Raw genomic sequence first — 15391 nt, 5'->3', positions numbered from 1 at the left:
CACCGTACGACACGTAGTTTGGCACCTTGTAGCCGTCGAAGAATACAAACACGGTGCCCGTGCTCTTGATTCGTTTGGCTCCCAAGGCCACCGGGTTCTTCGAGTGGACAATCTTGCGGTCGAGCTCCTCCTGGCCGTCATTCAGTGCGATGCCGCGGATGACGCTTTTGCACGTACAGTTCAGCGCTGCTTCGTACGCGTTCATCTCGTGCTGTTGACCGCCAACAGTGATACACTCGACCGTGACGTAGCGGGTTGCATTCACTCTAGTGGGGCTACTGATGACGATGATATTTTGTTGGAAATTCGGGCACATCGTGTCCCAGTTCCGCTTCACCGGGTCGCAACCGACCGCATTCCATATGGCCTCGGCCACAACTGTCGGCCCCACCTTGCTGATGTTCAGACCTCCCTAAGTCTTGACGATGACTTTCGCGTCTTCTTTGGGCAGCGGAGGCATCCTTCCACCCCGAATAATATTCGCTTTATTGCTGCCGCGGTCTCGGCGACTCTTTGCCGTCACGTTGTCATTTGGCTTGGCGCCGGTAGAAATGGCACCAACTGTTGGCCATCCGAGATCCTTGGAAAATTCCTCGGGAGTCAGAAGCTCCCCTTCCACTTCACATTCCATCACTGCAGACACAGTCGAGGAAAGCTGGCGCCGCAGCTGCACTTCACCGCGCTAACCCAAGCACAGCTAGGGTTAGCGCCGCAACGGCGTGGTCTGGACGGAAAAGGCCGGTAAGATCGCAAAAACGCCACCCACCTTCAAGAGTCGGGTGTCTACGGCAGCACCACAACTTAACGAGTCCATTGGTTCTAAAATTGTCGAAGTCAGCTCAAATTATATTACTGAAATTCTATTCAGAAGCAGGAGCCGGTCTTCGCCGTTTACTGGCACGTTCGTCGTTTTCTTTTACCACACGAACTAACGAGGATGTGCACATATAAATGTGCGTGCGTACCTTTCGTCACGATGACAGATCAAGATGATAAATGTGTTCGTATCATTGTTCAAAATTCTGCGTAATCTGTTTGTCGTATGCTACATAGCGTCGCTGATCGTCCACCTTCACAGAGTGGAATGGCTCAGGATATTTATATTCCTGGGGCAGACAGTTTTGCAGGAATGAAAAATGGAAGTGTCCTTCAGGAGGCAGCGCTGTCACTGAGCGACGCTAAATTTCTATCCACACAGGCCCGGACTTGTTCAGTCACCACTTTCTCATTTTAAATCTAGTAAGAAGAGATAGATAATTTTTTTTGTCGTCTACACGCTTCACTACGATAAGATAAATATTATTACAAATTTCCCTTTGCAGTGTGTGTATAAATAAATCCTTGCCTGTGATTCGGTCTTTGGGAGCCTCATGGTTTCATTGGTAGAAATGTTTGCTTCGCAGCTGGAAATTTTTTCACTGATACCAATCGATTGCCACGTTGAATTGATTCTCACTGTTTATCTTGCGTAGTGGGTGGTAATTTTTTTACTCCATCCCTCATAATAGATTTCCTAGCTATATTTGACCACTGAATTTTTTTCATGTTTTCCTCCTCTTCTCCATATCACCGAACTATCAAATTCGTAGCTCATGCCTGCCATGGGCATACGCTAGAATGATTCAGAAGATTAACAACAAAAGCGACAACTGGGGAGGCATCCCACTAGACCAGAAAAAAGCACGCACACCGGCTCAATTCCGTACACAGATGTTGAGCGGTTGTTATCTAGACGTGGCAGCTGCTGGTATGTTTCCAATCTCCAGCATCAGTATTCTACACTGCTGTTCACGTTTCCCGCTAGTCACTTGTGCCTGAAATAAATGTAAAACAAATGCTTTGCGGACGTGTTTCCTTTTTTCCAGCATTATCTGTCTATCTATCGTTACCTCGCGATACAAAGCAGAATGTAATAAATGGCAAATTATTTCCTTTTTGAACATTCAGTGCTCATTTTGCACATCTTTAGGTGTTTATAAAGTGCTGTCAACTTTATGTCAACTTTAATTCGCATTCTCACGCGTTTCTTTTACATAGACGGAAAATGAAGAATAAAATGCAAGGGCAAGAAACCAAAAGCTTCTTAACAGCAGCTTGATGGGATGCCTGCTTCTTTATATACCGGTCAGTTACAGCGAATACAAAAATAGGAGAATGCATTGGGGAATGCATTGTAGGTTAAACGTGTCGCCCGCGATGCTTTTTAAAACGTGACTGACCTTGTCTGCCTCCGCCATATTGTTATCCACTTTGCGGCAAAGAGCGAGGACATCCTGGATATACGCAACGTAAGGTTCAGTGGACGTCTGTACACGGGTCCCAAGGTCCTTCTTCGCAGCACGTTGGTGGCCGACAGGCTTGCCGAGCAAATTTGTAAGCTTCTGTTTGCACTGATCCCAACTCGTGATCACTTGTTCGTGTGTTTCGAATCAGATGCGTGCTGTTTTCTTGAGGTAGAATAATATTTTGGACATAAGCGTGTTATCCCACCTGTTGTGTGCGCTGACCCGTTCTTATCTCTGCAACCAGTCATCGACGTCATCGTTGTCGCTCCCGGAAAACATGCCAGGGTCGGGAAGCTGGGCCAGGATGACCGTCGGTGGCGATGACGGGGCCGTTCAACTCTGTCCTTCGGATGACATCGAGGTAAGCTTCGTGGACGCAGCTGCGTCCACGAAGCTTACCTCAATCTTCTCATTGTTTAGTTGCTTTAGTATACTTAATGCTCTTGCCTTGCGACGAATTGCGTTGTGAACGAGATGAAGGTTGCGGGGCAAAGGGGTGACCACGATCTTCTCCCCTATTTCTCTGGGAATTTGGGAGTTTCAGCCAAGTTCTTGGGTGCGACTCCGATCTCCTCGTGGATACGCCTGCCGGCCGGCGTGGTGGGCAGCCGAGTTAGCTGGCCCTGTTCCTGAGCCTCGGCCATCTCCTCTATTGTACTGTGTATGCCGAGCCGAAGGAGGTCCTCGGTATGCGTTCTGACGGACAGCCCGGGGGCTCTCATGGCAAATGTTCCAATGAGGGCATCAAGCTTCTCGGGCTCTGAGCCGGTCGTGCATGGCCACCGTATAGGTGAAACATAGCACAAAGACGATGATGAGCCGAAGCAGGTGTCCTCCTTGAGGCCACGATGTCTGTTCGTGACCCTTACGACGAGTCGAAAAGCGTTGTCGGTTTTCGCAATTATCTTGCGTAACGCAGTGCCGTTGCCGCTGCGTGATTCGATGAACATACCCACGACTCTGATGGTATCGACCCTGCGTATCGGGTTACCACTCCGAGAGAACAGTTGGATGTCACTTACCTAGAGAGCTTTCAAGCCTTTCGGTCTGCGGCCTTTTTCTTTTCCATAAAGCAGAAGCTCAGATTTGGCCGGGAAGCATCTCAGTCCGGTGGGTAGCAGGTACTGCTCCGTGACGTCTACCGCCTCTTGCGTGGCACTTTCCACTTGCCCTGCGCTATCGCTGGTGCACCACATCGTGATGTCGTCTGTGTAGATGGTGTGTTTGATACATTCAACTTGGGTCAGATTCATAGAGAGGCCGATCATGCAGATGTTGAACAGAGCAGGCGAAATGACCAAGCCTTGCGGCGTGCCCCGTGGGCCCAGAAGCACCTCGTCGGAGACAAAGTCATCGATCCGCAGCTTCGCTTTGCTCCCCTTCAGGAACGAGCGGACGTAGTTATATAGACTGGGGCCGGGCTCGAGGTCTGCGACGGAGGCCAGGATAGATTCGTGGAGAACGTTGTCAAACGCCTTCTCGAGGTCGAGTCCGAGCAGGGCCCTGGTGTCTCTGGTACTGCCGTCGATGATTTGATGATTGATCATCTTCACGGCGACCTGCGACCGAAGGCCGGCACGGAAGCCAATCATGCTATGACTATAGATGTTGTTCTCTTCGAGATATCTGTTTAGTCTGTTGAGGACGACGTGCTCCGCCACTTTCCCGACGCAGGAGGTGAGAGAGGTGGGTCGGAGGTTGCCCAGGTTCAGAGCCTTGCCGGGTTTGGGGATCAGGCCGACATTGGGGGTCTTCGATTGCTCTGGGACGCTGCCGTTTTTCCACGTCTCGTTGATCTTCTCGCTGAGGTATCCGATCCAACCATCGTCAAAGTTCCGCAGCATCTTGTTGGCAATTCTGTTGGCACCTGGCGCACACTTCCGTTTGAGCGCGAAAATGGCTTGTGTAATTTCCCCCACGGTGAAGTCTTCGTCCAATTCCGGACGGGCTGGGCCGAGGTAGTCGGGAAACCGGACTTCCTCGCATCCGTGCTTTATCGGAAGGTACTGCTCCATGAGCTCGGCGACCAGCTCGTTCCCCGAACAGGATGTGGTAGCTTCATGCAGAGCTCTGGTGAGCGTTTGTCTCTGACTGGATCTGCTGCTCCCCTCGTCGAGTTATTTTAGCATGCCCGAGGACTTGCCGTTACGCATCTGCCCGACGATCGAGTCACAGACCTCGTCCCATTGCTGCTTGCCGAGGGTCCGACAGTGATCTTCGATGGCCTTCTTTAGCTCGGAGATCTTTTTCCTCAATCTTCTGTTAAACCTTTGTCCCTTCCATCTTAGAAGCAGCGCTTGCTTGGCCTCGATCAGATGGGAAAGCCTACTGTCCATCTTTTCTACCTCCAGGTCGGTTACGATCTTAGTGGATGACTCGGTGTCAATCTTGATTCGCTCGCACCAATCTTCTAGGTCTTTGGGGACAGGTGCGCTGTCGTTGCCGCGGAGCTTGCGAAAAAGGTCCCAGTCCGTGAGAGTGAATTCTCTGGATTTACTTCGTGTGACTTCGAAGCGGGTCTCGACACGTAATGGCCGCTACCAAAATTTATTGCGGTGTTACTCCACTCGGCCCCCTGGACGTTCTTCACGGACGCCTGATCGAGGGTGGTGTCTCGGCTCACCTTGTTGCCGATTCGGGTGGGGAACGCATTGTCCGTGATGAGCGTAAGGTCCATTTCGTTGGCATTCTGCCACAGACCCCGGACCTTGCTCGTGTCGTAGACGTACCCCCTCCCTCCATACGGTGCATTGAAATCTCCGACGACGACCAGGGGATGGGCGCCGGCCAAGCGACGGACTTCTTGAGTGTCGTTTTCAACTGCATTCGCGAGTCGCTAGGATTGCTGAATATGTTGAGTACAAACACGCTGTTTCTCCGCTGGTTGCGTTGCCTCGTGTTAAGCAGAACCTCGGCCATGACGTATACCGCCTTTGAACTCGCCAGCTTCCAGTCGTGAGACAAGTGTGTAAGCCTCCTGTAAACTAACGTGCACACTCCCCGTTCTTCGACCTGCATGGAGATGGCACGATAACCAGAGAGGGATGCGGCAGGGACGAGGGTTTCCTGTAATGCTATTACTTTTGGTTTGTTAGGTAGCGATCTAAAATATTGCTCCTATGGAGCCCTCTTATTGGAGTACTCCCTGCAGTTCCATTGCCAAATTTTGAACAGCTCTTTAGAACTATCCATGATTAGATAAATTACCTGGGGTACCCGCTGTAAGCACAGATGTACGCAAAACGTGCCCCCCATTCTGACGCGCCGATGTGCTCGTAGCCCTGATTTGAGTCCCCGACGCCTTCGGAAAAACGACCTGCATCGCAGTTACGGACGTATTATTGGGGATCACCAGACGTTCGAGGGTGTCCATGCGATCGGCCAGCATACCTAGGCCTCTCATCGGGTCTCCTAGGGCGACTTGCACCTGTGGTAAGCCTTGCTGTAACAGTTGCGGGCTCTTAGTGAGCGTGGCCAGCATGCCTTTGATCTCAGAAGTTTGAGAATCTGAATCCTCCTTACTGGAGACTGCCCATGCTTGGCAGCCGCGGCCGAGTCGCAGGCCCGAACTGTCACTTCTGTGGCGGTTGCATGTAGCACTCTGACTGATTACCAATTTCTTAATCTCGGTCATTTCGCTAGCCATCTTTCCGGCCATTTCTTTTAAGTCCGCGTTTTCCTTCTGAAGGCGCGCTTGCTCCGCGTCCCTGGCTTGCCCTGGAAACGGGTCGCGTGGGCACAGGGAGGATGTCGCGTCGGCGCCGCCAGCAACCATATCCGCTCATGATAGCGTCGACTTTCTCTTCCTCTGCAGGCCGGCACTAGATCCATACCGGGCCCTGGAGACAGAGGGGCTCCTGGAGCGGCTTCCGGATCTACCCCTGGACATAGATCTGCCCCTGGACCCGGATCTTCGTTTGGACCTGGAACGGCGTCCGAAAGCTGGAGAGGGGCTCCTGCATCTAGAGCTCCCGCGAGCCGCGCAGGGCCCGGCGGCGGCGGGGTGTCGCCGCTCGCTCGCCGTTAGCGAGGGCCGGAGACTTGCTTCTATTGGCTCGTGATCGGTCCCCACGTCTGCGTCTGACGAGGTACGGCGTCTGGTATCTCTGCTTGCACTCCTTGGCAGCGGTGAAGTGTCGGCCTCCGCTCAGCCTGCGTTTGGTGCCGCACTTGTGTATTTCGTCCGGGTTGGCGATGCCGCATCCCCTGCACAAAGTTTCGTCCTGCGAGGGGCTGACGTCTGCTCGATGCCCGAGGCAGCCACAGGCGTAGCACACCTCCACTTGCTTCCTATATAATGCACACCTGACAAGTGTGCCACCGTACGACACGTAGTTTGGCACCTTGTAGCCGTCGAAGACTACAAACATGGTGCCCGTGCTCTTGATTTGTTTGGCTCCCAAGGCCACCGGGTTCTTCGAGTGGACAATCTTGCGGTCGAGCTCCTCCTGGCCGTCATTCAGTGCGATGCCGCGGATGACGCTTTTGCACGTAGAGTTCGGCGCTGCTTCGTACGCGTTCATCTCGTGCTGCTGACCGCCAACAGTGATACACTCGACCGTGACGTAGCGGGTCGCATTCTCTCTTGTGGGGCTACTGATGACGATGATATTTTGTTGGAAATTCGGGCACATCGTGTCCGAGTCCCACTTCACCGGGTTGCAACCGACTGCATTCCATATGGCCTCGTCCACAGCTATCGGTCCTCCCTTGCTGATGTTCAGACCTTTCTAAGGCCTGACGATAATCTTCGCGCCTTCTTTGGGCAGTGGAGGCATCCTTCCACCCCGAATAATGTTCGCTTTAGCGCTGCCGCGGTCTCGGCGACCCTTTGCGGTGACGTTGTCATTTGGCTTGGCACCGGTAGAAATGGCACCAACTATTTGCCATCCGAGATCCTTTGAAACTTCCTCAGGAGTCAGAAGCTCCCCTTCCATTTCACAATCCATCACTGCAGACACAGGCGAGAAAAGGTGGTGCCGCAGCTGCACTTCGCCGCTCTAACCCAAGTGCGGCTAGGGTTAACGTCGCAGCGGCGTGGTTAGGACGGAAAAGGCCGATAAGATCGCAACAAGGCCACCAACCTTCAAGAGTCGGGTGTCTACGGCATCACCACAACTTAACGAGTGGATTGGCTCTAAAATCGTAGAAGTGGGCTCAAATTATATTACCGAAATCCTATTCAGAAGCAGGAGCCGGTCTTCGCTGTTTACTGGCACGTTCGTCGTCGTCGTCTTTTCCCACACGAACTAACGAGGATGTACACATATAAATGTGCATGCGTACCTTTCGTCACGATGACCACCGATCAAGATGATAAATGTGTTCGTATCGTTGTTCAAAATTCTGCGTCAACTGTTTGTCGTATACTACATAGCGTCACTGGTCGTCCACTTTCACAGAGTGGAATCGCTCAGGATATTCATATTCCTGGGGCAGACAGTTTTGCAGGAATGAAAAATGGAAGTGTCCTTTAGGAGGCCACGCTGTCGCTGACCAACGCTAAATTTCTATCCGCACAGGCCTGGACTGGTTCCGTCACCACTTTGCTGATTCTAAGTCAAGTAAGAAGAGATAGATAATTTCTTTTTGTCCTGTAGACGCTTCACTATCATAAGAGAAATATTATAACGAATTCCCCTTCTCAGTGTGCGTATAAATAAATCCATGCCTGTGATTCGGTCTTTGGGAGCCTCTTGGTTTCATTGGTAGAAATGTTTGCTTCGCAGCTGGAAATTTTTTCACTGATACCAATTGATTGCCCCGCTGAATTAATTGTCACTGTTTAAATTGTGCAATATGTGGTAATTTTTTTACTCCATCCCTCACAATGGACTGCCTAACTATATTTGACCACCAAATTTTTTTTATGTATTCCTCCTCTTGTACATGTCACCTAACTATCCAATTCATAGCTCATTCCCCGGTATGGGCATACGCTAGAATGATTCAGAAGATTAACAACAAAAGCGACAACTGGGAAGGCATCGCGCTAGACCACAAAAAAGCACGCACACCGGTTCTATTCAGTAAACAGATGTTGAGCGGATGTTGTCTAGTCGTGGCAGCAGCTGGTATGTTTGCACTCTCCAGGATCAGTATTCTGCACTGCTGTTCACGTTTCCCGCAAGTTATTTGTGCCTGAAGTAAATGTAAACCGAATGCGTCGCGGACATGTTGCCGTTTTTCGGGCATTATCTGTCTATCTACCATTACGTCGCGATACAAAGCAGTATGTAAAAATGGCAAATGATTTCCTTTTTGAACATTCAGTGCTCATTTTGCACATCTTTAAGTGCTTATAGACTACTGTCAACTTTATGTCAACTATATTTCGCATTCTCGCGCCCTTCTTTTAGATAGACAGAAAATGAAGAAGAACATGCGAGGGCAAGAAACCAAAAGCTTCTCAAGAGCACCTTGATGGGATGCCTGCTTCTTTCTTTAACGGTCAGTTACAGCGAATACAAAAATAGGAGAATCAAGAGTGACGCCGAGTCATCCACTAAGATCGTAAGCGGCTTGGAGGTAGAGAAGATGGACAGTAGGCTTTCCCATCTGATCGAGGCCAAGCAAGCGCTGCTTCTCAGATGGAAGGGAGAAAGGTTTAACCGAAGATTCAGGAAAAAGTTCTCCGATCTTAACAAGGCCCTGGAAGATCACTGTCGGACCCCGGCAAGCAGCAATAGGACGAGGTCTGTGACTTGATCGTCGGGCAGATGCGTAACGGCAAGTCCTGGGGCATGCTAAAACAGCTCGACGAGGGCAGCAGCAGTTCCAATCAGAGACATATGCTCGCCAGAGCTCTGCATGAAGCTACCACATCCTGTTCCGGGGACGACCTGGTTGCCAAGCTCACAGAGCAGTACCTTCCGTTAAAGCATGGATGGGAGGAAGTCCGTTTTCCCGACTACCTCGGCCCAGCCCGTCCGGAATTGGACGAAGACTTTACCGTGGGGGAAATTACACAAGCCATCTTCGCGCTCAAACGGAAGTGTGCGCCAGGTGCCAACAGAATTAACAACAAGATGCTGCAGAACCTTAACGACGGTTGGATCGGATACCTCAGCGAGAAGATCAACGAGACGTGGAAAAACGGCGGCGTCCCAGAGCAATGGAAGACCGCCAACGTCGTCCTGATCCCCAAACCCGGCAAGGCTCCGAACGTGGGCAACCTCCGACCCATCTCTCTCGCCTCCTGCGTCGGGAAAGCGGCGGAGCACGTCCTCCTCAACAAACTAAACAGATATCTCGAAGAGAACAACATCTATACTCATAACATGCTTGCCTTCCGTGCCGGCCTTTCGTCGCAGGTCGCCATGAGGATTATCAAACATCAAATCATCGACGGCAGTACTAGAGACACCAGGGCCCTGCTCGGCCTCAACCTCGAGAAAGCGTTTGACAACGTTCTCCACGAATACATTCTGGCCTCCGTCGCAGACCTCGAGCTGGGCCCCAGACTATATAACTACATCCGCTCGTTCTTGACGGGGAGGAAAGCGAAGCTGCCGATCGCCGACTTTGTCTCCGACGAGGTGCTTCTGGGCCCACGGGCCGCCTTTTTGGCCGCCCGTACTGCTTTGATTAACTGTTCCACCGGTGTTGTACAACTTGAGATACCCCTACCTGTTCCCGTTGACCTTCCTCTTTATGCTCCAACTTAGCTTTTTTTCGCGGATTTTATACGTCTGCCATCACTTGCAGCAACCTGCATCCCTGTCTTAGCCTGCCCACCTGTACCTGACTGAGACTATGCCCTTCTTCCCGCCACTTCAGTCCTGCTTTCTCACAATGGCTCCTTCCCGCACACAATCGTTTCTTTTGCGACAATTAGTCATGTCTTCCCATCCTAAATTTCGGACAGTGTCCACAAATACTTCGTTGAGGCATGTCTCTTGCCACATTGTCACCGACGTACGAGTGCCACATTTCTGTTGCGCCGTCTTCGACCAGTGCTCACTTTGCGCGTTCTGCATCAGCCCCGACCGGCGACTTTACAAAGATGATTGCACTGGACCTCTCAACCCAACAAGCAGTAGAGCTCCGTGGCCTCGTCGAATCCTACTCCGACATTTTCGACCCGAACGACCGCCCTCTGTGTCAAAATACGGTCGTGAGGTTTCGTATAGACAACGGCGATGCAGCACCTGTTCGCCGACCCCCATACCGGGTGTCGCCCTCTGAGCTACAAGTTATCCAGAGTGAGGTTGACAAGATGATTGCCAAAGGGATTACTCAACACTCTTCCAGCCCATGGGCGTCCCCTGTTGTTTTTTGGAGACATAGAGAGAACAAAGGTGCGATTGCGTGTCCTTCCTTGGCACCTTTTTTACACTGTATCCATGTGGCTTATGAACCCAGTGCAATCCCAATAGTTGTTTTCGAAGAATTTTTGTATGCTATCTTCTCACTTTGACTGCGCAATGCCTCCGTGACAGCTGATATCTCTGGTGAATCGAACAAATATTCATAACCTGTGAAGTTCAATAAAGAGGCAGGTTGCTTTCCGCAAATAGATTTCACGTGGCTACATCCATTGCTTAAATAAGGTTATGCACGAATTTTATTCACAATTGCACAAGTGATAATTTGACAGAACAGAGATGCATATATATTATTTATGTATTCTTTGCATCAAAATTACGTTAGAAGTCACAAAGCGTGACTTCTAACGTAATTAACTATCTATCGTAATTAACTGCAGATGCCACTCGCATCTGCAGTTAATTTATGGTACTCTGTCGTTTTTCAGTTACGCGAAGTCTAGCAAATCTTTCTCTTTTAGAGGAATGGGTTTCCCGCATTTATCCATGGCCCATAAAAATGAAACCGAAATCATGCAGAACTACGTAGCTGCGCGACGCCATCCGGCATAGCAGAGGCTGTGGCATGGAGCAACCACCACAAGACCATTTATGTGAGCCCAAGTGCCAACTGTGCGGGAAAGGACACCCGCTCGGTGACAGAAAATGTAGAGAACTCTACCGTGTTCCTTACGAGGTGAAGAAGAGGCAGTGGGAACGGAAGCCCAACATGCTACAGCAGCGGCAACTTCAAAAGCAGCAGCAAGCCGGAGCGACTGCAGAGGTGAATCCCAGGGATCGTTCCAAGGTCAGGCGCGGAAACGAGGACTTTCGTGCCAGAACCGACTCCTTTCCGAGGGTGGAGGAGACCACCGGAGGGCACCAGCAGCATGGCCGTTCGCGGTACCGCACCAGGGGCCGCTCCGGATCCAGACAAAGGGAGAGATCAAGCTCCAGGGACCCGGCGAACCCATGGACTAAGAAGCGGAAGCAGAGCAGGGACCGAAACAATGTAAGCTTTGGCAGTGGGGTTTCCCAGGCAAAAGATAAGAAAGATGAGGAGATCGATAAATTACGGAAAGAGGTTGGGGAGCTTAAAGAGATCATTAATAAGCTCACTCAAGAGTTGCATAGACCAAAATCACAACCGTGTACGGGGTCCCCCTCTACCCACAACACGCAACCAAAATTGGTATCGAAACCAACCCGCCCGGTCCCTATGGCTGCGACTCCCATGCAGCCTGCGGCACCGGAGGAGGAAAATATGATTATTGAATCGGCTAGACCGCCCCCAATGAAACGCAAAGGGGAAGACGTTGATCCGTTGGTGGCACTAGAGAAAAGATTAGAAGCCAAAATCGAAGCTAAATTTGATTCTTTCATGTCCCAAATTATGGGAGCAATACAGCAGACTCAAAGCCAGATCCAAGCCCTTACGGGTGAAGTACAAAAGCAAAGGGCAGAATTAGTAGCCATCGGAGAATGGCAACTAAAAGCAGAGGAACAACTCGACCACCTCCAACATGGCCAGAGGCGCACAAAATGAGTCTTTAATCTGGCAGTGGAACTGTCGCGGCTTCCAACGCAAGCGAGCGTTAGTGCAACAGTACTTGACGCTATTAGATGAGAAACCGCTAGCTATAGCCCTGCAGGAGACGGGCAAAGCAGCACAACTTTCGGGATACCAAGCTTTTTCAAGTGACAGGGGTGAGAAATCTCGCGTCACTACGTTCATTAAGAGGAATATTGCGGCAATCGTGCACGAAATCAACTCGAGAGACATTGAGGCAGTGCTCCTGGAAATTATTACGGGACGAAAAGAGGAAGCGAGCGTGTTCCTATTAAACTTGTACAGCACTCCACAGCAGAGAAAGGTGCGATTCAGGGCCCTCTTCCGCAAAGGTATTCAGGCAGCCGGGATAAATCCCTTACCAATAGTAGGTGACTTTAATGCAGCGCATCCGGAATGGGGTTACGCTAAACAAGATCCAAAAGGCAGGGAGCTATGGGAGGATGCGCACGAGCTAGGACTCACCCTACACACGGACCCTAGCTGTCCGACCAGGGTGGGTAATAGCGTGTGCACAGACACCTCCCCTGACCTGACCTTCTCAAAAAATATGACAGATCTGAATTGGAAAAACTCGGAGCTCAATTTCGGAAGTGATCATTTCATTCTGGCCTCGATCCTTAAAAAAGGGGTGAAGACGCGTCGTGTGCGTCAACCGAGGATCACCGAATGGGGATTATTTAGGGAGAAACGAGAGAAAGCTGCCATAGGGAAAATCACAAACATAGAGAAATGGACGGAGGTCATCGCGCGTCACGTTGAAGAGCCAACCAAGACGATTGAAGGGGACGATGCCCCGGAAATAATGGATAGCAAACTGCTTCACATGTGGGAGGCAAAACGCGGTATGGAGCGCAGACTAAAGAAGCAAAAATGGAACCGTAATCTTAGAAGGCGGATTGCTAGACATAACAAAGCAATTGAAAATTACGCGATCAAATTATGCGAACAGAATTGGTGCAGCAGATGCGACGAGATGGAGAGGGGCATGAGCCTTTCCAAAACGTGGGGTCTGCTGAGACACCTATTAGATCCGACCAATTCGAAAACCCTATCGGGAATTAGATTATCAAAAGCCAGGCACGCGTATGAGGGTACAGACGCGGAATTTATGGACAAACTGATCACCATGTACATTGGCGATACGCATAGCACCCCCCTCCCGGAATATGACGGAGCTCCCAATGAGGAGCTCGACGCACCCATCACGGAGGCGGAGGTCAGGGCAGTAATATTGGGACTAAAAACCAAATCAGCCCCGGGCCCTGACGGGATAACCAACAAAATTCTAAGAAATCTGGACGATGCCTCCATCAGCGCTCTGACAGAGTACATGCAAGAAATTTGGACTAAAGGCCACTTGCCACGCGAATGGAAGATGGCAAACGTGATCCTAATTCCAAAGCCGGGCAAACCCCCTAAACTAGAAAATCTAAGACCCATTTCCCTAACATCATGCATGGGGAAATTGATGGAGCGCGTAGTCCAGACCAGACTGACGCACTTTATGGAGCAGAACGACCTGTGGCCCCACGAGATCATCGGCTTCCGACCGGGCTTGCGTACGCAGGACGTGATGCTCCGACTAAAACATGACATAATTGACTCACGTTCTAGAGACGCCAAGGTAATCCTCGGCCTGGACTTGACAAAGGCTTTTGATAATGTTAAACACGAAGCGATACTCCGCGGTCTCCAAGAAATCGGGGTAGGCGCGCGAACATTCGACTATGTAAAGGACTTTCTGTCAGACAGAACTGCCTGCATGAAGTTCCAAGATATTGAATCTCCAACACTGAAATTAGGAAGCAGGGGCACGCCGCAGGGCTCAGTTCTTTCCCCGTTCCTCTTCAATGTGGCGATGAGGGGCCTCCCCGAAGCCCTGAGAAACATACAGGGACTAAATTTCAGTATTTACGCGGATGACATCACCCTCTGGACCAATCAGGGGAGCGATGCGAGCATCCAGGAGCGCCTGCAGCCGGCGGCGGATACTGTCGTGCACTATGCTGCCGGTAGGGGTCTGTCGTGCTCACCGCAAAAATCGGAGTTATTCGTCTACAACCCAAAGTCGCTCCCGTGCAAGCGTAGCTGGGAATTTGACATTAAAATAGAGGGGAAACAAGTCCCAAAGGTTAACCAAATCAGAATCCTAGGACTTTTCATAAAGGAAAACGGATATAATGATGGGACAATCAAAAATCTAGAGGGCTTTGCCACGCAAGCACTTGGCATATTTAGAAGGGTCGCGCTGAAAGGACGAGGCCTGAAGGAAAGAAGCTTGCTTAAACTAACCCAAGCATACGTAATAAGCCGCGTGTGCTATGCCACGCCTTTCTTAAACATCAGGTCAGAGGAGAGGAGGAAACTCGACTCGCTCATTCGACGGTGCATAAAGAGGGCCTTAGGCTTACCAATTACCACCTCCACAGAAAAGCTCCTCTCTATGGGAGTGCACAATACCTGGGACGAAATAGCGGAGGCTGTCAGAATTTCGCAGCTTGAAAGATTAAGCCGAACGACCACGGGCAGAGCTATTCTCGATATGGTAGGCCTGCAAACAGACAGGGGACTACGAGGCAAGACAAACATCCCGCTGGACTGCCGAGAAAATATAATCATTCCCCCCTCCCTCGTAACATGCATCCCATATTCCACACGGAGAGGAGGGAAAAAAGAGCAGAAGCACTAATCAAACGCTTTGATTCAATGAACAGCAAGTCGGTTGCGTACGTGGACGCGGCAAGTGGCAAGTCGGGTGCGGCGGTCGCCTCGGTGGTCGACGGCCGAGGTGCCCCCGTATCGGCCGCCACCATTAGAAGCCGCAACTCGGAAACGGCTGAAGAAGTTGCGATAGCGCTCGCTTGCGTCGGAACGGAAGCAAATTTCATAATTAGCGATAGCAAAACGGCCATCTGGAATTTTGGAAAGGGCAGGATCTCGCCGGAAGCGGCAAGGGTTCTGGCCAGTAGACGGCTGAACAGAAAAATTAGCCTAATTTGGACACCTGCACATACGTCCGTTCCTGGCAACGAGGCGGCCCACGAGTTAGCCCGAGCTCTCTACTTCCGGGTGGCTGTGGAACCACCCGACTGCCGGAACATGGACGAGCGTGTGCAAAATTATACGGAGATTGTCGAAAATTATCGGCTACGCAGGAGGCTGGTGCCACCACCGGATAAAAGTCTAAACAATAGAGAGGCAGTCGCATGGCGGCGCCTGCAAGCTGG

At 50.9% G+C, this 15391-nt stretch overlaps 1 protein-coding gene across 7 annotated transcripts in view; it reads left to right on the top strand.

Annotated features, from left to right (window-relative positions):
• The window catches only part of LOC139048445 (sodium-dependent multivitamin transporter-like), a 73353-nt gene extending 64508 nt beyond the window's left edge, over positions 1–8845 (top strand). For 5 of the 7 annotated variants that reach the window (XM_070522838.1, XM_070522835.1, XM_070522833.1 and 2 more), the window contains one exon: positions 6100–7507. In XM_070522838.1, coding sequence (XP_070378939.1) covers positions 6100–6346 — 247 coding nt within the window. In that variant the 3' untranslated portion in view covers positions 6347–7507. Of the gene's footprint in view, positions 1–6099; positions 7508–8648 lie in introns of those variants that run through there. The other 2 variants (XR_011507706.1, XM_070522836.1) reach the window with 1 other exon arrangement.
• The last annotated feature ends 6546 nt before the right edge of the window (positions 8846–15391 follow it).

The sequence above is a fragment of the Dermacentor albipictus genome, chromosome 8, assembly GCF_038994185.2.
Source record: "Dermacentor albipictus isolate Rhodes 1998 colony chromosome 8, USDA_Dalb.pri_finalv2, whole genome shotgun sequence".
Taxonomy (NCBI): Eukaryota; Metazoa; Arthropoda; class Arachnida; order Ixodida; family Ixodidae; genus Dermacentor; species Dermacentor albipictus.
Note: the sequence above shows the minus strand (reverse complement) of the source record. Positions and strands in the feature narration are given on the sequence as shown.